This window comes from Phaethon aethereus, assembly GCF_964289735.1.
Source record: "Phaethon aethereus genome assembly, chromosome: 9".
Classification (NCBI taxonomy): Eukaryota; Metazoa; Chordata; class Aves; order Phaethontiformes; family Phaethontidae; genus Phaethon; species Phaethon aethereus.
Genome location: NC_138585.1, coordinates 10,678,712 through 10,703,002, shown reverse-complemented (window position 1 = coordinate 10,703,002; position 24,291 = coordinate 10,678,712). Strand labels below are relative to the sequence as shown.

The 24,291-nt window shown below is 38.3% G+C and overlaps 2 protein-coding genes across 2 annotated transcripts in view; one reads left to right on the top strand and one right to left on the bottom strand.

Moving 5' to 3' along the window:
* Positions 1-5,130, top strand: part of COL4A4 (collagen type IV alpha 4 chain) — a 70,516-nt gene extending 65,386 nt beyond the window's left edge. The window contains exons 43-46 of the mRNA XM_082003362.1: positions 450-566; positions 1,299-1,487; positions 3,494-3,780; positions 4,391-5,130. Of these exons, the coding sequence (XP_081859488.1) occupies positions 450-566; positions 1,299-1,487; positions 3,494-3,780; positions 4,391-4,654 (857 nt within the window). The 3' untranslated portion in view covers positions 4,655-5,130. The remainder of the gene's footprint in view (positions 1-449; positions 567-1,298; positions 1,488-3,493; positions 3,781-4,390) is intronic.
* A 10,364-nt stretch (positions 5,131-15,494) lies between these two features.
* The window catches only part of RHBDD1 (rhomboid domain containing 1), a gene marked incomplete at its 5' end in the record, with an annotated part of 40,920 nt that continues 32,123 nt past the window's right edge, over positions 15,495-24,291 (bottom strand). Inside the window, one exon of the mRNA XM_082003383.1 lies at positions 15,495-16,193. Coding sequence (XP_081859509.1) covers positions 16,075-16,193 — 119 coding nt within the window. The 3' untranslated portion in view covers positions 15,495-16,074. The remainder of the gene's footprint in view (positions 16,194-24,291) is intronic.

The following is a 24,291-nucleotide window of genomic DNA, read 5'->3' as shown; positions in this document are numbered from 1 at the left end:
CTCCCTGTTCTGTAAGTGCTCTAACGCATGCGTTACTTCACAGGAAGTTCATTACACGTTTAAAGACTTTGCTGTAGGATGAGTTGTCCTGCCCTAGGATGAGTTGTAACTCATTACGTGGTACAGATACTGATGGCAATTTTGCCACAGGCTTGTCATGATAGTGTTTGTTAGTGGTTTGATTTCATCTGTAAATCCCACAAGTTCTGTAGAAAGGACATAAAACCTTATCAGCAGTTGACGTTTCTAAAGTTGTGCCTCTGAGCTACTACTGTGGTCACAAGGAGAGGAAGTTGTAAAGAGAATTCCCAGCAGAAGGACCTGAAGTGTCATTTCTTGGTGGTGTCAGTTCTGCTGACTGGCCCTTTGCATGCTGTGCACGTTTGGACAATGTAAAACCTTTAACTGCAGCCGTATGAAGGGAAAGCATACACTTTGTATTTATCTAGGAAGAAAAGGTGAAGAAGGGTCATGTGGCCTGCGAGGTCAAGATGGATTACCAGGGGCACCTGGACCACCAGGTGACCAAGGGAATGTAGGAGAGCAAGGATACACTGGGCCGCAAGGTAAGAATGGAACATGGCTTTTGGGGGAGAGATGTGCGAGTTGATGTATAGACTTTTTCTACTCCCCCAATTCACCCATGGATACATCCGACTCTAGCCTGAGATACCACAACACTTCTTTCCCCTGTCAGTTCAAGCAGTGACAGCAACATTTGTGAATGATTGCATAACACATAAAAAGACCTATTGGAAGAAAATTTTCTCAGCATCCATATTAACCAGAAAGGCAATTAGCCACACATGCTTAAAACACCATGTATCAGTAGGCATGCATTTCAGAGTCGGGACTAATGGTGCAACTCTCTGAGTAATTAAAATTGTATTTTAACTGCGTGTGCTGTTTAATAAATTAATGGCTTAATGCCTCTGTGAGGAAAGGACATCAACTGTTACTGCAGAGATTCAGTTTCAGTCCAGACAAGTCATCCTAGTGAGTAAGTCTGGGAAATCATTGTCCACTTCAGTTCATGTCTTAATCCATACAGCACAGGACAGAGGCACAATAGAAGATCCAACTGTCAAGCATGCAGTGGCAAGCTAGTCCAGTTCTATCCCGTAAGAAGGATAACATGAGTCTACTGGTGTCTTCATTGCACATGACAGCCGCTGAAGCCGTATTATATTCAGTCAGGAACCCCGTACTGAACACTTAAATACAGTAAAAGATAAAAGTTCACACTAGCTTTGTATCTATGCAAGTTAATTCCTTTTACCTTTTCTCCTATGTGTCAGGTCCACCTGGCCAGACTGGTATCCCAGGACCACCAGGCCCCCATATTAGATCTGCAAGTGGATTCTTGCTTGTTCTTCACAGTCAGTCAGACAGAGAACCACTCTGTCCACAGGGGATGCCAAAATTATGGACTGGCTATAGTCTGCTCTACCTGGAAGGACAAGAGAAAGCTCATAATCAGGATCTTGGTATGTATCGTAGTACATAATTGTGCTCTAGTTAAGGTCTAGTATGGTGGAATCTATAGGATGAAAGACAAGTCAAGTGAAGCACAATATAGAATCATCAATTACTTATTTTCTACAGGCTGAAAACTAATTTACACTGATCATAATGAACTTGGTTATGCCCTGTTATGTGACCCAGTTAGAAAGGGCTTTCTGCTGCTATGCAGTTGAACAAAAAAAGTATTTCTACCTCTAAGTAATTTTGAATATAAGTTGGAGAGATGAGTGGTTTGTTTCACTCATCCCGACTAGTCATTTAGGGCTGTCTTTGAACTCACTGGAGAGATCTTCCTAGATCGGGAATCGTATTTGGCCACGCAAATAACTTCCTGGAGGATCCTCTCCTTTTTAGTGTAGAGGCAGCTTGGGAGAAAAAGCTGGTTAAGTTAGATGGTTCCGGTTGGATAGTATAAAGAAGCTTTACAAGTAAAATTCTGCATCATGTGTACAGCAGAATTGTGTGCTTTCCAGAGTCAGAAGCTAATACTTTTTGGAAAAGACAGAGACAAATTCCTCCAAAAGACAGCTCCTTTTGGTGTCTTGGGTCATTTCTTCTAAGTCTTCTACAGTTCTGACTAAAGTTAGCTGTCTAAATAAGCAACCTAACTTGTAGCCTGAGAAACTGATTGGCTGCAATTTGCATAGAAGAACTTTCCTAAATTCTTGTCATCTTGTTATACAAGAGGCAGACAATCTCCTAGGAGGAAAGATCAAGGACCTAATAAGCTGCACAAAAAACAAGTGTTTAAAAGAGTACTAAAAAGAGATACTTTTAGTACAGCAGTGTAGTTTTGAAGTGTTTTCACTATTTGGCATTCCCCAAGAGACCCAGTTGTTAACAGAATGCCTTAAAACAGCAGTGAAAATAAGATTCAAAGAATAAAATTCTTGTTTTCCCGTGACCAGTGTGATCTTTTGCAGGCATTTTCCTTACTTAGGCTACTCCAGATCCTTTATTATTACTGGAATGGAATATTATCAGTGATAAACAAAACTTGCTTCTGTATAGAAATGTCAACGTGTCTTTAAAGAAGGCTCTAGGGTTTTGGGGCATTACAGAAATAATACATCATGCCCAAAGTTCAAGGGAGAACCTGGCACAGGTTGCCCAGAGAGGTGGTAGATGCCCCATCCCTGGAAACATCCCAGGTCAGGTTGGACAGGGCTCTGAGCAACCTGATCTAGTTGAAGATGTCCCTGCTCACTGCAGGGGGGTTGGACTAGATGGCTTTTAAAGGTCCCTTCCAACCCAAACCATTCTATGATTCTATACGCAGTCATTATTATTGTTAACTAAATAGGTCATCATGAAACTGTTCTAAATTCAGTTCTAGGAGAAGAATTTAATCTCTGAAGTATGCCGAAGTACACACTAGTCCCTTCTTAAGTCCCACTGATGTCTGCCTGATGAAAAGTTCTCAGGATTGGCTCTACAAAACCCCTCAATCCTTTTATTTCACTTTGAGAGTCTGTGAAACCTTTCTGGAAGGCAATAGAACAGCTGCTGAGATTTCAGCTTAATGCACTGGTAGCAACGGCTTGTCATACTTCACAAAAATTTTCTTTCTATCAGCATCGGCATTTGGTTTCTCACTGCTCCTAATGAGTTTGTAAATAGCTAATCTCCTTTGAAACCAGCCGCCACCTCTTGCCTAATTTATTTTTCAGCGTTGGCACAGCTAAGAAATTTGTTACCATAACTGTTTCACATGGTGACAAACTACATCATGTTTAAATACTGGATTGTGACACAAATATTATTAGTCAGAGGGGGATACTTATTGTTAAAAAGAGTTTTTGTTTTCAATATAACTAGCCATTTTGGTAAAGAGCCTGGCAGGATTAAGATCTGTGAATTACATAACTGCTGTTAGGATATATAGTTTTGCAGCATCATTGGCCAGAATACTATTTCAACTTACCGAGAAAGAAGTGGTGTAATTTTCATAATTTGTTATTATTTTCAGGTCTGGCAGGATCTTGTCTTCCTGTGTTTAATACCATGCCCTTTGCTTACTGTAATATCAACCAAGTTTGTTACTATGCCAGTCGAAATGATAAGTCTTACTGGTTGTCAAGTGCGGCTCCTTTACCAATGACGCCGCTCTCTGAAGAAGAAATACAGCCATATATAAGCAGATGTGCTGTATGCGAGGCCCCAGCCCAAGCGGTAGCAGTTCACAGCCAAGATCAGTCAATTCCTCCCTGCCCCGTGAACTGGAGAAGTCTTTGGATCGGATATTCTTTCCTGATGGTAAGAGTCTGCACACATGATCATCTGTTTCTTTCATACAGCTCTTCTGTTCTAAAGGTTCAAAGATTTTTAGCTCTGAAAAGCAAACTATCCAATATGTAGCAAGCATTAAGAAGGAAAATTCACAAAAAGAAACGAGACAAGGGTTAGTTCCAAATTGCAGAACCTGGCTGTAGCTGTATATACTGAAGTCATAGCCTTAAGCTATACATTTCTTAAATTTACAGAGATTTTGCTTGCTTGTCTTCAATAAACAATGGGATTTTTCAAGTACAAAGACACACTTTTCAGAATTAGAGATCCAGATTTTTTTAATGCCATCCTCTAGTTACATTTGCCCTAGTTTAGAGAACAGCATTGTGTAGAATCCACTTGGATTACTTTTTTCCTTCAGTTTGATAAATACCAGAAAAATAAGTGACTCTAGACTTTTGAGATGAACTCCTTGCAGAGCAAATTAAGATTTTCTCCAGCAAAGGAAGCTTACTCCAACTTAAGATCACCAAAAATAGTGCAGTTAAAAGCAAATAAAGTCAGAAAAGGACAGATTAACGTAATTTACCTATTTTTTCCACGCACAGTTATCAAGTTCTTTCCCCGTTCTTTCCAGCACACTGGATCTGGTGATCAGGGTGGTGGACAGTCCCTTATGTCACCAGGAAGTTGCCTGGAAGACTTCAGATCAGCACCATTCATCGAATGCCAGGGTCAACGGGGAACGTGTCAGTTTTTTGCCAACGAATACAGTTTCTGGCTAACAACGGTGATGCCCGAATTGCAGTTTGCATCAGCCCCCCTGTCAGGAACTCTTAAGGAAGGGCAAGAGCAGAGGAAAAAAATCAGTAGATGCCAGGTATGCCTGAGGCATGGCTAACAAGCGAAAACAGCTAGAGTGAGACTTGCATAAGGATGAACAACATGCTAAAGTTGTAAACAGTATTTAATATTTGTATTTGAAAGTGTGCAGCACTGTTCTTTCTGTTTGAATGGATGTATAAGACTCAAAGATGAAGGATCTGTTGAGCCTTATCCACCCATGTACACACATCTACAGGTAGTAAAATCTAGTGTAAACAACTAAATTCAAAAAAAAAAAAAAAAAAAAAACGGTCACATGGGAGTCCCCTGCCATAGTATACAGGTAACAAGGGGAGGTTGGAGGGTTGCATCGAGTCAGGAATACCGAGAAAACCACAGATGTTGTACAAGACAATGGATTTCCTGTTAGAAGTGGCCTTTACAACAAGGAAGAGTATGTGCATTTATGTGGCATATTCTAAATATTTATCCTTACAGATGTGCAAACATCCAAATGTCTTAAAAGCCCTATAGCTGAATTCCCCAAGCTAAAGAACCTTGCACATGCTGTTTCTGAAGGAAGGGGAAAATGTAATTGTTAAAAACCTCATAATAAAAACAAAGATCAAAGTCTTTTACCGTTGCAGTACTGAACCAAACTGCGAAAGAACTGGTAATTGGGCTTTCATAAGCAACAAAAAATTGCAAAGCAACAAGATAATAAACTTAGCTGAGATAATGAATCCTTAAAAAGCTATATTTATATTTGCAATTAATTTCTAAGAGCAGTTAAATTATTAAGCTCCAATAAAAGTAGCTGAATAAACAAAGCAGTTTCTAATATTAATTGAAAGAAATAGCATAGTGATAAAATGAGTGAACCCGAGTGATGAATATAAGGAGCGTTAGGACAGTTGTCTAAACTTGAGGCTAATAACTTCTGTTCATTTTTTGCTTTTTTTTTGTAAATACACCACCAAGAACCATCACCTTTAAGATCCTTACGGAATCAGAGCTCTAGAGATGCTTTTTATTCTTTAAAGCATTGATTGTTAAAATGTTTATAAGCTAAAGCACTAATCAACTTTTTCAAAAGTTAGACACAACTATATCTCCTTCATTCAGCTATAAACCCAGAACTATTAGACACATATTTGAATTATGGTGAAACTAGTGAAAACAGATTGCAAATGGAGAATTCATCATGTGCAAAAGGGCCACAAATGCTCCTTTTACCACTTAAATAAGCTGCATTTTACTAGACTAAAATAAAATGTTTTTTCCAGCACTTTTTAATTTCAATTTGTGTTCACTAAAAAGACATGCCCCCAGCAAAAGGATTGTCAAGGAAACCGAGATCCACATCCAAGAGTCCTAATTCAAAGGAAACTCCCTCTGAAGCCATCATGAGTACAACAGGTTGATCAGCCATTTTAAACGTTGAATACACAAACCCAAAGAGGAGGAAAGACAAACACTCCAGTCTCAGCCAGAGGAATATAAAGTAGTCAGAGGGTATGTCCATTCAAGTGTAAGTACATCAGACTGTGCAGCTGCCTTCTGACAAAACCAACCAAACCTCGCTGATCTGCTGTACCTACATGGTCAACTAAGCTCTCCTGCTCTTTCACCTGCGAAAGGGCCAAGAGCCCTCTTGGGGCACATCCCAGTCCCCTCCTGTTTCAGGGAACATTTCCCTCTTGGTAGGGGCCCAGTGAGACAGGGCACATCTCACTTCCTTCCTCAGCGATCCCAGTTGCATGCTTCAGACCTGGCATGCCACACGCTCTTCTGAGGCAGCGCCAATCCCTACTGTTGAACTGTATGTACGAAAGAATTTAATCCCCTCCTGCTTCAGACCACATCCCACACGCAGGCGAGACTGGCTTTCCGGTTTGAAATAAAAACTGACATCATGACTCTCCAAGGTTCTGAGTAGCTTTGGAGCTTACTCCTAGGAGAAGAAAGGGGAGGACCATGCCTTAGTCACCTATTCCTTAAGGTGTGCAAATTGTATTTCCAAAAAGGCCCCAAGTAGAACTACAATGGGATAGTAGCTTCAGCTTATGTTCACAGTAGCAGACAAATACCCCACTTCCTCAGGTGATATCCCCATTTCCTCCATGGATTTCGGTAATTCCACATGAAGGTCTCATGAGCTTCTCCTCAGAGTACTCACCAGCTCCTCATTACTCATTTACAGCCTCTTTTTGGGTTAGAAGTTCTCAGAAGGGCAGTTGCTCTGCTGGAAATATTTACAGTATGGCTCTTGGTACTAACTGCACTTAGGTGAATACTAAAGAAATCTTTATACACTACATTACTGCAAGTTTTGCCACAATAAGACAAAAACAAGAAACACGGAATAAAATGGGATTTTGGAATTGCATCTGTGTTCATCTAACTTGAATAAGTACACAGAATAATCTTAAAAATATCTGAGAGAATTAACAGAAAAAACCTGATAATCTAAATAAATGGTTTCATGGCACTTTATCATCTTGCTCTTGTTTGATTTAGAAACATCATGTAAAGCAGTCATGTTTTCCTGCTATTTTGACATAAAGTTTTCGCACCTGTGCCAGTTAGATTTAACTATGCTCTATAAGAACATACTATATAGGAGATGTATTTAAGATACCACTGATAGGTTGGAATATCTAATAGGTGTGTAAATTCCTGTTTCATGCATAGCTGACTCCATGAGGCATTTGTCAGAAATACTGTACTAATTCAAAAGGAAATTGCAGATAAACTGCTTAATATTATCAAGCAAATAAGACAGACAAAAGTATAAAGCAGCATATGCTTTAATTCCACAGTCATGTGTCCAGTGACTATAAGCAGAAAATAACTGGCAAATTATTCATATGGGCCCTAATTATGCAATTATGTTAAAAAGGAATAGCTGAAACTGTTCATGAGAGTTAACACTCTCCTAAAGGCAATGTCCTTATAGTCCAAATTACCCCTACTATTGCATTCAAGAGCTTTGGCTCTTGTGCAGGCCCAGTAAAGAAGTGAATTTAGTCCTAAACAGCAGGCAGGATACTAACAGCAACATGGAAAATTATGCTGGCTACACTCCGAGGTCATTGGCACTGGAGCTGTTTGAGGCAAACCACCCTGGAATTAAATTCAGAAGCCGTGACTTACCATGAGGAGACTTGCTCGCCCATCACCCGAGCAAGCCATGGCGTCTGCATGCCTAGGAAGCAGGGAAGATGCCCAGCTTCAACTCATGGCAAATCCTCAGGGCGGCTGTCAGATTCTTCTCTCTGCTTCACATCTCTCCCCATCAGGATCTCTGGAAGATAATAGTGGAAGGAAAACGCTGCATAGCCCAAGCCCTGACCTGCTGTTAAGCAATGCGTCCATTTTTGCTTCATTTGCTATTTTTCATAGGAAAAGGAAAGTGATACACAGGCCTAATACCGGAAATGTCTTTTGAACTGAGTTTCATCTTTTGGTGTATGCAGAGGATGTCAAAAGTGAGAAACTACAGCAAAACTATCTAGCCAGAACTAGATAGCAAAAATGGCTATCACTCATTTTATCACAATGGTGGCATATTGTGGAAATGTACTTTTAAAGTACACTTTAAATTCATTTGTGTACAGTAGAATTTCTGTATTTGAAGTCCACAACTCACATGCTGAAAACAGGTTATTGGAATGAGATAGCAGAAAAGACTTAAACTCCAAACAGAAGGTCTTTGGCCAGGGCCTGCAAGCAGACCCAAACGCGCAGTTTCCCACTGAGAAGAGCGCCTGCCATGGGCCAGACCTGCTGCTCCAAGTCCCCTGCTTGTCACGTGCCATCATACCAGCAGCATCACACACCTGGGAGCTGCTGAACCCCTGCGGTGCGCTGGCCCTGGCTGGCAGCCATGCACCTCCCCAGCCGCTTCCCTCACCCCAAGCAGGGCAGGAGAGAAAACAGGAGAAAAAGGAGTAAGAAAACTCATGGGTCAAAATACAGGCAGGGAAATCACTCACCACATACTGTTGTGGGCTAAACAGCCTCAACTCAGGGAATTTATTGCCAATTAGCATAAATACTTAATTACTGATTCAGGATTTGGGAAAAAAGGAGACAAACCTTAGCACAGCTTTCCTCCCACTTTGCCAGGCTCAGCTTCACTCCAGACTCTTCTCCACCCCCTTGTTACACCGCAGGTTATACTCAGTGCCCTCAGTGAGGCAAGGGGTGGCGTGAAGCTGCTGGGGGGTCCAGGTACAAAGAGGTTTCTCTGTGTTGAACCTTCCTTCTCGCTCTTTTCCTGTGCTCCGACATTGGTCCTCCATGGGCTGCAGTCCTTCCAAGGGTGTACCTGCCCTGGCAGGGGTCCTGCAAGGGCTCTGGTCACTTCAGGGGTGTGCCTGTTCTGCTGTGGAGCACCCCCACCTCCTCCTGACCTTGGATTTCTCAGATCAGCAAACTGCTTACAGACTCATTCCCAGAATTGCATTATGATGTGCAACAACTTTAAGCAAAACTGTCACAGGAATTCTTCCAGGGTAAACTCACCAAACAACTCTCCTACTTTGGCTGGTTCATAAGCACCAGAGAAACAACCAAAGTATCAAAACAGTCAAAACCCAGAATTCTTACGGTGCATACATTTTTTTTTTTTCCCTTGTGTCTAAGGCTAATTTAAGAACCCTTTTATCTATCAACCCAAGCTTTTGTTAGCTTGTTTGAAAAAAGAGCCCCCCAAAGTTTCAAAGCACACTGGAGGAAAAACTAAACTTGATCTGCATCATGCCTTCTGCTCCCAGTACACAGCTGCCTGCCAGTCTACAGTGACTGTGCAGCTCTTAGCACAGCATGCAAGACCACAAGAGCAACCCTCAGCAATTCTCTATTAGCATGGTCCAAATTCAGGAAATAAAACCATATCCATCCAGACAACTTTTCTTCTGTTGTTCCACATGGACCACTAAATAACGTCACACACACTGTCCCAGACTGAAGCCCGGCCTTTTCAGGTCTTACAGGCAATCCTTAAATATCTTTTAATTTAATTCAGTTTGCCATTCATAGAAGGAGGCTGCAAATATGACGACTTCTGTTCTAATGCTTTACATGCATTAGAACCGTCTGGGCAAGAAAGGAAAAAACCCACAGCATTCAAAACCAAGGGGAAGATTTGTAATGGGGAACAGCTGTCTGCAAGAAAAAGGCTCTCTCTCTCCAAAGCCAGCCATGAAGAGGAGCAGTCAGGCAAGGACAGAGCCCATCTGCCTTCACTCTGAAACGATAAAAAATTTCCGACAATGCCTCTGGTAAAAACCTTCCAGCAGGGGAAGCAATTGCTTCATCAAACTGGGGATCTATTTCATGACTGGATCCTATTTCAGAAATCAGTATTTTAAACCAACCAAACAACAAAAACAGCTGTTGAAATTCTGCCCACCTTAGCCATCTGGAAAACTAGCCAGGTGAAGGAAAAATCACCATCAGCATTCAAACAGCTACTGCTCCATATTCATACTTAACAGCTTTCCCCTTTTCTAGTCACTTCATCCAGATGTTCCAGAAGGTACTGGAAGTTCAATTAGAGGTGATATTTTTAAGTGTAAAGTAAAAAACAACTCCATATTTATCATCCTAGAATGAATGTATTAAACGAACATGGTTCCTCAATATCATGTGGACAGCCTTCAGCATCTAACACCACCACACAGCATATCTCACCTTGTGCTTGACCATGCAGCGCTTGACTGCTTCTCAAAAGGTGACAGGCTTGAGCATCGTAGTATTTGAAATTCCATGTATTTTAATGTTTTCCACAGATGCAGTGAAGCAGAAATGCAAAAGATGCAAGACAAAATTCTAACTGATCTCTAAAGAAACCTAGGTAGTAGGGCACCACACTAATGAACTCTCCTGTAGAGAGCTAGCTGCCAAACAAAAACCACTGTGCGTTACTCCCTAGTAGTTTAAAGAGAGAACTGGAATAAAGCACTAAAGCCCCAAACCTACATCATGTTCAGCTTGGTAAAACAAAACTTCACCACACGAAAAAGCAAGGTCGTCTTCAGAATTTGGTCTCCCATGCACTGATTACAAATACCACTCCTACTGTGGATGGATGCTCTTTCTCACAGTTTCTTACAGCATGATGAAGACAGAGGTGTTTTCAGTAAAGTGGAGATTAATCTCTCAGAGGCAGAAAACAGTTAAATTCTGATGGGACCTAAAGGAATCTGTATTAGAAGTGGATACTCTGAGGCAGTTGCAACTGTAGTTTTTTAGATTCTGCATACTGTATTTTAAAGACTCTAAAGCAAACTAGTATTTCCAAATGTTTTAATTTTATTGTGCTTAAATATTGAAGATGCATGTAAAAAGTGAAATACATGCAATAAATGTGCTATAGAACTTTTGGTCATACATAGGTAAGTTGTATCTGTGCATATACAATGTATGCTTCGTGATGATGATGTGCAGAAACTGAGGTTTTGAGCATCCTGCCTGAAGAAGTGTTTTATCACTAGAGTGCCATCCAAATTAAATGCATCCCGGATCATTTACTCTGTCCTACTCATTTTGCTTCCATAATCCAGTTCAAAAATACAATTTTGTAAGCTAACTGCTCATTCTGGATTTAGGTATGTAAATACACATAGCAGTGAAAAAGTAATGAATGATGCATTTTAAATACAATCAGAAGTCTCAGCTCTGAACAGCAGCAAAACAATTACCTCGGTTCCCCCAGCAGACATCCTGCAATATACACGTACCTGTAATATCCCTGGCCCCGCGCAGGGAAACACATGCGTTTACACATGCAGATACTTTAGGGCTGCTTTCCAGGATCAAGGCCACTCTGACCTAAGCTCTAGTTTTCTCAAAATGCTGGAAAGTGGGAGGTTTGACCCTGCACACCCGATATTTTAAAGCTTTTATCAGAAAGATTTAGACCCTTTAGAAAGCATGATATTCCTTTAGAAACAGTTCTACAACTGAAAGCTGAGAATTGTTAATATTTCCTTGCCCTCTGAAATCTGGTAACAAATAGGAAATTACCAATCTTGGTTTGTTCATATGTAGGAAACAATTAGTAGCTTATAATAAAACCATAAAATGATTGTCTGCTCACTTCTCCAAGAAGCTACAGCACATGAACATGAGTATTTCTGTTAGCCAGCTGTTCTGCTGAAGCGTGATTCACACTTAGTCATTCAGTGCTAAAGAAAAGTTGTTACAACTCACCAGTTGCAGGATGAGAAGTGAAAATGAACTGCAACACCCATCCCCACCACATCGCAACAGAAAAGGCAGCTCTACCTAAACTGTTTTTCAAGCCATTGGTTCAAGTTCCACTCAAATTTGCTATGCAATTGTCAGGCACTGTACACCTATTAAGTTCCATGTTCTAGATACAAGCAGGAGGTTTAAAGGTTCAACAGTTCTTTATTCTTATATTTAACAGTATACATGCTTAGCATAAATGGCTATCATAACTAAAGAGAGCAGTGGATAACAAGAGAAAGTTACTTTCATCCTGCAGGCACTTCCAATCACGTAATTATTACACAGGAGAAAAGGCAGGTCATCTTGCTTTCACTGGGTCAGGATAACTATCTTGGACTAACAATGCTCACAGGTGCTTTGCTCTATCATCTGCAATTTAAACTCCTTAACATATATATATATAAAAAAATAAAAACTTCCTTTGATTCAGATAAAATAAGTCTCCTACCAAGGTCTGTTTTAATAAAGAATTTCCTTCTCTCCCCAGACATATCATCATTCTGCAGACTTTTATATAAATAACTAATTTAACGAAGCAATGCTTAGGCTCTTTTTTCCTTAGCTGCATATATGTGGTATGAACAAATTGTATCTAATGATAAGAGTTAAATGCTCCCTTTCACTTTCAAACCAAACCAAACAAAAAAAAATCAAAAGCAAAACTTCTCTAAAGTGGCCAGTCCCTTCACGGTCTCCTACTACACCCTTTATACCAATGGGAGTTGTTGAAGTGATTTTAAGGTGTATGTGAAAATAAACATTAGCCAAACTTTTTAAACCATGGACTATGAAAATTCCATTTCTGATTTCCACCAAACAAGCAAGCAAACCTTGTTTGAAAGGCAACCACAGAAAACCAAGCTCAGGCAGAACGACTTCTCCGACAGGAGGCTGGTACAGCGGTCTCGACACACTCCCCACCTAAACAACTCTTCTCCCCAGCACCAAGACATCAATTTAAAGTGGGCAGGAGGGATTTTGTTCTTGTTTACAGCCTGTATCGAGAACATCATTTCCACCTACACTCACCTAGCACAGTCTCTCCCACTGCTGTGTGGAACACATACAAATACTGTTTTCTCAGTATTTTAAAGGGCATTTTTTCCCCCTTAGGAGAAGTGGTACTGCCAGGAGAAAAGCATACATACACAAGAATATATACCTTGTCCATGCGTAAGGACAAAACAGGAGAGCGAAAAGAATTTAAGAAATTATACACACTGTTCTTTCACCACATCTTAATTCTGGACTGCAAGAACCCCCTTTTTATTATCAGTAATACATTAGGTCATTCAACCATTACATTTCAAGAATGTGCCTGTTAACAAGTCTGCTGATTAGGATTAATTAAGAAGGTGGCATTTCTTACATGGCACTTGATTACAGAGTTTAGAGGAAGTATGAAAAATTCACAAGAAATCACAGCTGCAACAACAGGATCAAACTTCGGATGCTAAAATATTTTATACACAGCTACTTTTTCTTAAAGAATCCTTACTCTACACAGTCAGGCACTAAACAGTGTTAGAGAATATGCAACATGATATACTCACTCATCTATGTAGACTGCTCTTAATTTTTGTCCCTGAAGAGATGAAATGCAGCACAGCATATGTTAGGAACTCATCTGCAACTTCTATCATCATCAGTGCTCTGAAACCTGAACTGATGGGTGTTTTTAATAGTAAAAATCCTACTAAGGAATCACCCTGTTAATAACTTTACACAATACTGTAAGTACCAGAACTTTCCAGTAATCCAATCCCAAAACTTCCACTAAAATCAAAAGAAACAAAATTAATCCCAACATAATCAATCTGCCGCCTTGATATCACAAGTCTCTATTTCTAACAATATGGAGGCAGCTCTGTAATTTAAAATACATGCCTTATTAATTACTATCATGAAAACCAAACAGTTTTAAATGTAAAAAATATATTTATTTCAATTTTGTATACAAAAAAGTCAAAACAGCTGAACAATTATTAGTACTGACAATTTTTGTGAATATTTAATGGCAAATATTTCTAACCTCACTTTACAAAAACAAGTACTTTTAAAATTGTAATCATGTTTTTTATTTTAGTTAGTATCTATTTTCAATTGACTAGTGGCTTATCCAGTGGTTTTAAATAATTAAAATAACAGGGTTTAAGAGCCACACTAAGTTACACTGAAACTTCTGACCAGAGCATTAAAAGATTAGTCTGAGGAACCAATTCTACTTCTTCCTCATTTACATTTAAGTGCCACCCACTGAGAGAAATACACAGGTTTTGATACCTATTTTTAGCAAGTAAAGAAAAGTCATCTGTTATTTTATTCTATGGCTACTGCAGATATAGAAAAACAACCAGGACCAAGAATACAACAAAAATTAGCATTTCTTATGTACTAAGCACCTTAGAATCTTCCAGAAAACACTTTGTATAATATTAACAGTGTTCTTACACTACTTGAACAAGTATATCCAAAATCACATTGCAGTTGTGCCTTTTGGCTCTCAGAACCTTAAGCCATATATCCGGCGTAACAATATCGTGCTGCTTCTTGGCATACAAATCAACAATAGGTATAAGAAGGATGGTGAACATGAGAGTGGCACAAGAGAGAAGGAAGAGCTTGTGCATTTTTCAGCAAACAAAAGCTTAGTTACAAACAGAAAGTGTACTATTCATTTAAAGAACATAGTAAAAAAAATTAGTTTCAGGATTTTTTTCTGTATGAAAAAGAGCACTACGTTTTTGCATTCAAGCTGTAACTCTACAGAGGAGTAGACTTCATAAGGCACAGACTGGTAATCATATGTACTTGAAAAGAAACCTTAAATTCCTCATCCTAATGGCCTACCAAATTAGTGCTGAAGACATCCCAACAGTTCTGTGCCAAAAAACAATAATCAAATTGTGCAATCATACCTCTTCAGGACTGAAAATAGTTACAGAGGAGTGTCCCAAATTTCAGAAGAATTTCTTCTATTATGAAGGGGGAAAAAAAGCCTGGGTAATGAGTAATTTGAGTGATAGTAGAACAAAAAACTTTCAGGTCCATTAGTTAACATTACTTAAAAGGCAGATGTGCCACAGGCAGGACAAGTCGCTGTGTGACAAGCAGCGAGTAGAGGGTCTGCCCAGAGTGACAACTGAGCTCTCTGGTGTCCTATCAACCTCTCTAGAGTTGGGTAGAGAAATACCTTCTAGAAAATGAAGAATTCAAGGTAGCCTATATTTAGGCAAAATCTCCACAAGTCTGCAAGCTCTTACTGCCGATATTGGACGTCAAATGAGATGCATATAGACACATAGCAGAACTTCTACAACTGCATGAAGAGCATATACATGACACAGTTTCCAAGCATTCTTAAAAAGTGAAATAGTTGCTTTGAAACAAGTATGAGTTACTAAATAAATACATTCTTTGCATGGCATATCCACCTCCCTTTCCATAAAACTCTTAACAAATTATGTCAACTCTCAAGGGAAGCATTTTATTTTTTTTTATTTATAACATAAATACTAAGAAAGGCTTTAGGAAATAACAAATAGTTACAACTCATCTATATCCCATACAAGCTCTAGAAAAAACGGCATGTTTTCAGGAAGACTGCAACACTAAAGGTTGTATTAAATAACTATTAAATAACTCCTTAGGGGGTAAGGATAGCTGCAACTATTTTTCACACAGTTTGCAAGACTGCCGAAAAGCTTAAGCCGTGACTCATATGGTCTAGCTGTTGTCATCAAAGCAATCTTTTCAAGTGTCATTTCACATGCCAATCCCAAAAACAGTTCGTCATCATAAACAGAGACAAGTTTGTACGGAAAAATTGCATAGTTTTACAATTGTATAAAAAAAAAGTACTGTTTTTTTCATCTGTGATGAAGAAAACCTGTTGTCTGAGAATACCAGCAGTCAAAAAGCCAAGGAATTCTTGAAGCTACACTAAAGAACTTAAGACAGTTTGGTAAAACCATCAGTCATCTTCCATACTTAAGGTGCATTAAGATGGAGACAGCCAAAGATCACATTTTGATTCCTATCTCACACGTTTTATGCAAGTTCCCATTTTGAGCCGGAACTCACAAAATCCTCTGCAGTTTTGAAACTGGTGGTTAAAAAAAAAAAAAGGAAAAAAATTACAAAGGAGCCTGCAGATTACATATTACAAATAAATCTGCAAATATTTTGGTAACTCTGAATAGCACTTTACAATTGACATCAACACCTGCCAACTCATCGTCTCTCAAACCTACGAAGCCTTTGTCTTCTTATTTCCTCTTCTGAATGCTGCGCAGGTGGAAACCAAAAACCATAGGGTCGCCGCTCATTATTATACATTGCTCCACCAAAATCTACAAGACAATGAAAAACAACTGTTATATTGTTCTGCAATATGAGAAAAATGCACATATATCCTGTAATCCAAAGCATCACAACACAAAGGAAACAGGGAGGTGAATGTTTCCAATTCCAATGGTTTCAGGGCAATCACAACTTCCAGGAACTGCTCTCAAAGGCACTGAAATGGAAAAAAAAAAAACCCCCAACAACAAAAAGCCCAAACCAACAAGCCATAGCCAAAAGAACACCCAAACATCTAACAAGTATTAGCGTGGGAGTTTACATTTTTCATGATCCCTACTTCATAAAACTTCTTCCCTAAACTCCTGACTCCTGATCGTTAAACTATTTAAAGGTCCCGAGTTGTTACTTCTGGCAAAATAAGCTTTTGTTGTTACTTTTAGTATTGCAGTCCAGCATGTGCTGACCCATACCAGATGCACATACAACTCCCATCTTTAGTTGGCAGCAAGCAATTTCAGAAATAAACTACGTGGCAGCTCCGCTAGAGACAACTGCAAGCATATTAATCTGAGCAGAAATAGCACACCAAGACCAAAGGTTCTCTGCCCTGGCACCCCACAAGAAGACAAGAATAGGCGATTCCAGCAACTCTTCAGAATTCACATTAAGGTACCAAGCAAAGAAACAATTAAAAGGTTGTGGTTACACATCACCTCAGCTGAGGGGCTCTGGGAAACAAAAATGAGAGACTGTCTTCTGAGCATAGGTACAGTGTTAAGGGTAAGCAAGTTAGCTTTAAAGATAACACAACAGCCTTCGTAACATCCAGTATTTTTGTAAACTTTCACCTCAGGATCTCATTTAAATTAGCAAAAGTGAATATGGAAAACCAAAAGTAAGTATTGTACTATTATGTTCATTTTTGAGATTAATTTCAAATACAGCTGTATCCTGTATCAGAAATTGTTTGTAGCAAACAGATAAGGCCTGTTTACATGCCATGAAGTCAGGCAGTCCAACTTAGGAAGAGGCTCTGTTGGTTTCCGATTCAATTACAAAAGCATTTTAGTGTGTAGAGTACTCACCAATAAATGTATGAGTTTGTGAAAATATTAGAACCTGTTCATAATTTTTCTTTTCTGTTTGTCAAGAAGTCAAACTTTTGGAAAATGCTTCCAGAGATAACTGTAGCTGCTCAAACTCTGATCAGCAGCAATATTAACATAAATGTTTATAAAATGAGATGCACTGTTTAAAAGGATTTCTCAAATTCATATTAACACACAGGAAATGAATTTAATATATATTTTAGTATTTAATCTTCAGCTTGTCTCGACTTGCTAGAGACAAATTTGAAAGATATTTAAGCTGTTACTCTGCCTCTGAAAATGCTACACTGCTATCTGACCAATACTCTTCAAAACACAGAAAGCTAACATGTACTGAAATCATAAAGCTTGGCACAGGTAACATTAACTGCAGTGCTTCTCAATTTTATTTTTTTAAAATCCTAGAGCAATCTTGACTTAAAATTAGACATGGGCAGAAGGGTTATTATAAAAAATATTAAGCTGAACTGAATATTCATTTATTACATTTATTTTCCCTCATTTTACTTCCTTATACATACAAGAAGGTTTGTTTGAAAAGAAGAAACACATAGTTTTACTGTGTTCTACTGACACAGCTGAGAAAAAAAAACTCTGGCTTACAGAATTTTGTAACCCAATGAACATTCATTTAGAAATTAAAAAACCCAACAGCTTCAATTTGCAAGGCACAAAGCAAGGTAGTCAGTAGACACCAGACCCTTTCATAACAGTGCCAAAATATGTCTAGACAAAGAAGTTAAAAGCCTGAGAAAGCTCAGCCATCTTTTAAAGTCAACATTTATGAGCTGCAGACACATACTGTAATACAAATGAATATATCTATATGTATTTATCGTGTTCATCATCTATGATTAAGTACAGAAACTGCTGACACTGAATTAATTTTAACAGTCTCAACGTTTATGTTGTTATGGCAAGAAAATTTATGAGAAAAATCATTGTGATTAATTTTTTTTTTAATGGTATGTAATATTTGGGTTGAATAAATGGAAAAGAAAATCAGCAAGTTAAAGGCTTTTCAAAGTGTTATTTTTATATTAATATAAGACTAATTAAAATGCCTAGTATTTTCTCTATATTATTACTTTTGATGGGTATACTTTAAATATAAGTATTAACAATAGCTGACAATAATTTTGATATATGAAAAGTAATAGTCAAGACCATGATCATAGAAATAGCTGCAGAGTCAAAACTGTATATCATCTGTCAATATTTTTTTATCATCACAATTAAGAAAACATTTGCATTTTTAAAAAAATTTTTATTTAGTAACAATTGACAATTAAGTATCAAGGTTTCTCATTAAAATACTTATCTATATCACATCCTTGGTTAATTTTTATTTAAGAAATCAGACAACACTTAAACAGTTGAGTACTGAAAGAGTCACCATAAAATATGCTCAACACTTCAAATATAAATATGCTTTAATGATCACTAGGAATAGAAAGAGATATTATTAAAAAAAGATGCAAAATGTTCCTTTATATGTTGACCCAAAAATAAAAAAATAACTGTATATTTTGAAAAGCGTTATGTTCAAGAAAAGATCTTATTTTACATCAAACGATATTTTGACAAGTGCAAGTTGTCCGAGAGTGAAGGTTTAAATACATGTATTTATATGTGTATGTATATATTTAAATTATCCTGTTACATAAAATAGTTACCTGACAACTTTTTGTTTTTAATTACAATAGAAATATGAAGGAAATAACACCTTTATCTAACAAAAATATTTATAAGCCACAGTGTTCAGAAATGGTAATAAGGCAACTGCTACTACTGAAACAACACCTGGACTTCTGTGCAAGAAATGAACCCAATCTTTTCAACACATCAGCAAAAAAATTCAAGACTAACGGTTTTTAAGATTGTATTCAAAGTATTTTAAAAACCGCAGTAACACCAGATGACAGACAAAACCAAAGGACATAGCAGGAAATAGAGCAAAACACTAACCCTTACGTAGCTTATTTTTAAACGAATTTTATTGTAAAGTAGAACTCTGTTCTGCGAACACAGAAGACTGAGACCCTCCACACCCTTCCTGTCACTGTGTGGGGTTTTTTTTGTGACTGAAGTTTAAAATTATACAGCTTTGGACCAAAACAAGAAAAATCACCGTAATTGCAACTGGTTTAACTAAACCTGCATTAGTATAACACAAATAAAACTTTAATAACCTTCAACATTTTAATACACATATTAAATATGCCTGTTGTGCCCAAAATACTTACTGTAGTTAGGCATTACAGCACATTACTCTGAACCTACAGTCCCCCGTAAGCATAATGTATAACGCATTAATAACACTGGTTCAAAGGTTACTCAGCCTGTCAAAATCAGACACTTGTTTAATCACTGACACACAGTCTGAAATGAAGGGGACAACACTGATTGTCCTCTCTTTTTAACATATTTCTTTCCCCGCGATGAATGAGCAAGCATGTCTCGGCTGAGACAACTGAGAATGTTTTGCACTCTGAAGAGCAGAGTCTCACACAGCTCATCAGCCTGGACTGCCAGCGCTGACACGGAGCATGTTTGCCCATCCTTGCTTCCCGGTCTTCCTTCAGCACCTGATCTATATCAAGATTTACATGAGGAACTGCTCGTATAGTAACTGTAGCAACAATTTTGGAAAGACTGTAAAACACTTCATGCTGACTCATAAGACTATTTTTACTAGTTAAAAAACCCAAGACAAACAAAACTAGTTAAACAAACCTAAGATTTGCAGATTGTTACTCAAATTTGCATCCTTTTTCTTTGATTTAAACAATAGAAAAAACCAAAAACTATTGAGCAGAGGTCTTCTCAAGTCAAAAGATTTAAATTAACCAGGCAAATCCCTCAAGAAACTAAAGAGTTTGCCACACTCTCTTGGTTCCTGTCAAGTTCCAAGTTTTGGAAACAAATTACTCGCATGTTTAACACAGTAATTTTAAAAATGCAACTGCCCAATCTGGTAAAGCAGAAAGAAAAAAAAATAGCTTTATGTGTGACTATTAGCCATACCTTATTCGATACTGGAGACTTTGCACTGAAAATTCTGCACCCAATATTGGTTCCTCTGATTCCTAAGAAAAACTTCTGAGTTATATCTTAAGTTCTATTACCTGCTTGAATTTTTGTAATTAATAGATGGCAAACAAACAGCTATCTCAACTCTGAAATTCCTGAAATTGATACATTTTTGATGATATAGATACTCATTGCCTATAAAGATCTTGCTAAATGATATTTCTGTTTTAGAACAAGAAAACATATTCCAAATTCTACAGAAACAGCATGCAACAAACTCAACCAGCAATAAACGCAAGTAGTTAAGACTGTCTTATTGGATACAAATCTTTCAAATGATTTAAACTCTGCAATACACATATACTTCTGTTTTGTTCTTCCCATGCAGTTCTGGGCTCTACTAACTTACAACAGCTCATAATGCCCAAAACTTCCTTAGAGACCTTATGATAGCAGAAGAAAACTTAATAAATGTTTCAATGTGCATTTTGGATTCACATTTGAGACATTTATGACAAACCCTGAACTTCCATTTCACCACTGAACTGATGCTGAATAGTTCCCCTTACTTGTAACAGGTCATTTGCAAGTAAAAGATTATTCCACATTAAGTACTATCACACTGAATATTTTTATAGGACAATTAGGAGAGCAATAGATTATTGTTTTTGTTCACTCTTCAATTAAATCATATTTATTTTGTTAAAAGGCAAAATTGATGAACACTTGAATAACAGAATTTTTTTGCTTCTGTTGCTATACTCATTGCATGATATATTTGAAAAAAATAAGGCATAATCACACCAAACAAACAGCAGTAGTTTCTACTGTGGACATTCACAGGTCATGTTATACCAAATAACCAACATGGTCAATCTCCAAAACCCAACAGAAACTAGTTCTAGGCACAAAAACAGATGTCAGAAACAGAAGAGATGTCAGCAGAGGCATGAGTTGATCCTATCTAAGCTTAAGCTTTATCTTTTCCTAAGAGTTTCACATTTGAAGCATCATTTTGAAAGATCTAATCATCTTTCAGTGAAAAGCAAAGACGCTAGAGAGTATTACATGCCAAATTGCTTTAAGCAATTTAGACAAATGCTTGAGGAGCATTTTAATAGTCAAATAATAGAACATATAATCCACGCAGATCCATAGGTTTTAGTAAATGATGCCCAAAATGACAGCTGCAACTGGGCCACTGTTTCTCTCCTCCTTTAAGAAATGAAACAAAAGGAGAGAGGGCACATATTAGCCTGCAATATTAAATTCACACTTTTAATTGTGCATGTAAGTCTCCATTAGCAAGTAAATAAGACTTTAGACCCTCGCACCACATCTCAGTGGGGAGGCAGCGGCTGGGTGCTCCTGCGGAGCCCGGGGACATCGCTGGCTCACCCAGCAGGTGGCACCGGAGCCACGCAGGCTGCCACGGAAATTAGGACAAACTCCAGCCAGCACTGCATTCCGCGCTGTAAGCAGAATGAGGGTTATTTTGAAACAGATGGGCTCTAGAGAAGCTGCTGCACTGAGTATTATAGAGTTGTTTATTGTCTGGCTGGTTTGAAACCCAGGAATTATTTGCCAGCACCTAGCTGTTTCTCTGTCACATCAGGCTTCATCAAAAGGAAAGCAAACCGAAAGCCACTAGAATACATACATACTTTTTTCTTTACTAAACCCGTCCTAAATTCAGATCTTAACTTCCTCTTGTATACAGTGCTTTGCAGCATAATGTTTGTCCTGACAAGACCAACTGCATAACCAGCATCTTAATCCTGAAGTTGAACGCTGCTATCTTCTATAAAAGAATCCTCTACATTTTGCTTATCTTGTTATGAAGTAAAATTTGTCTTCTCATTTTATGCATCTGCAACACAATGCTGTCACCCTTGGACACGTACAACATGCTCTTTGAGGCTTTTCACTGTAATGGCAATCAGCTCTAAGCCCCCCTCCCCAGATCTTTTTCGCACATTCTCAGCGCTTCAAATACTAAAATACAGTTACCAGATGCACAATCTAGAAGAGCAGACAGGAAAAGGTGAAAAAACTAACATTGTGAGTGACAATTCATCGCTTAGAGTATTTCAGTGGAAATAGCAAACCTCCAGATGTGAAGTATCAGGTTTTCTAGTATCAGTCGATACTAGAAAAAAAAACAACAAAAAACACCACCAAAAAAACCCCAAACCAAAAAGACGACAACTGTTTCTCAAAGAGAGCACATAGGTGAAGGGACATACTTGACATCACTGGAATTAGAAGTTGTAGCTACATCAGTCCAACAGGTAATTAGAACTGCTCTTCTGAATATGACACATGAACTTCCAGCGGAACTCACTGCAACCACAAGCAGACAACTCCACAAAGCAGCACATCGATTTCACAGAAACACCAGAGAGATTGATCTGGCTGTGGCACGGTAAGCCTTGTTCAACAGCAAAGCAAAACTTATGCAGCCAGCTAGCAGTGCAAATGAGCCATCCATTTAGTCTTCACCTATATGCTGCCCTCTCATCATGAAGATCAGATGTAAGGACAATTTGAAACATGCCATCCTGTCAGTGTAATAATAATACCTGTAGGATGTGTGTGAAGTGTGCAGTTTTTGCCCCTCTGCATGAAATTCAGCATAAGGAAAAAAAATCAACAGGTCATCTTACAGGGTGAGCCAAACAGACAAAACCTCCACATGGGGTTGTAGCTCTGCTTGTAGTACAAGCCACAGAAACGTTACATCAGACACACTCACTTGATTTTTCCTCCTCTCTGAAGTAATGGCCTTAGTTTTAGGTTAGATAATAGGATTTGGAAGAGAGTTTCTGTGTAAGCTTCAGGAAGAATTTATCAAGCTACCAAACTGTGAAAGTCTGACCAGCAGAAATATGCAATTAGGTCCTTGATAAATACTGATAATGCTAGATAAAAGAAGGTGAGTGTAGCAAATAAGTAGAGATGGTATTGCAAAGAAGGATGTCTGTATTTCTTTTTCATGCTAGCTTTAGCTGTGTTAAAGAAGAATCTAGACTATTTCAGTTGAATAGCTTACAATTTTCAGTACCACTATCTGCCCTGGCACTAGTGAATGTGGTACCTATAAAAAAAACCTATACAAACACTTACATACCCATATAAACAACAAACACTTCTTGTTTCCAAAAAGCTCTTTTGTAGAAGCTTTGTTGTGCAAGATAATCACAGACAAGTCGTAATCTCTTTTCAATACAGTGAGTACCATGTAACTAACCAAAATGTAAAGAGACCTGATCTGGATGAAAAGACTGGTGCCAAGAGCACAGCCCTTAACAGGTGCCTCAAATAGAATCATTTCATGTCCAGTGTACACAAAGATAATCCTGGCTTTGATTTTCCCAGCCTTTGAAAGCTGTGAAAGACAGGAAGTCTGCCCTTCGCAGAGACAAGGTTCAGGTATTATGTCATAGTTTGTAGTAAACTCACTGTGTGATTTTCTTTTTCTTGAAGCAATGAGCCAACAAACTGCTCAAAGACTGTTAGCTTGCATCCTCACAAATGCAGCACTGTTAGGCTCATCTCATGTAGACATCACCATTTTATACAGCTTAATTGCTTCACTCCATCTTCTGTATTATCATGTCATTTGATTACATAACAGATTGCCAGCATCTGTACTAGTATCACTGTCAAAGGAGTAAGAGAAATGCTTGAGAAATGCTTAAGAAATTCTTATTCACTTCACAGATCTGGCAAGCTCTTCCAATCCTTTTTCTAGGAACTGTTCTGAGTCTAAAGATAGCTTACGTGGTCACCAAAGCTAGGATGTTTGTTCAACCCCTTCAAACCTTTCTTCTAGGAAACAGGCAGTATAGAGCATCTGCCTCTACCCTTAGGTGACCTTCCTGTGGATCCCAAAAAGAAGGTTACTTTCCTCCTCTTGAAATGAAGAGAACGGAAGTACGAAAAAACGTATGAGAAGATGACCACGTATGGAACCCTCCAATACAGACCTCCTCAAGAAAAG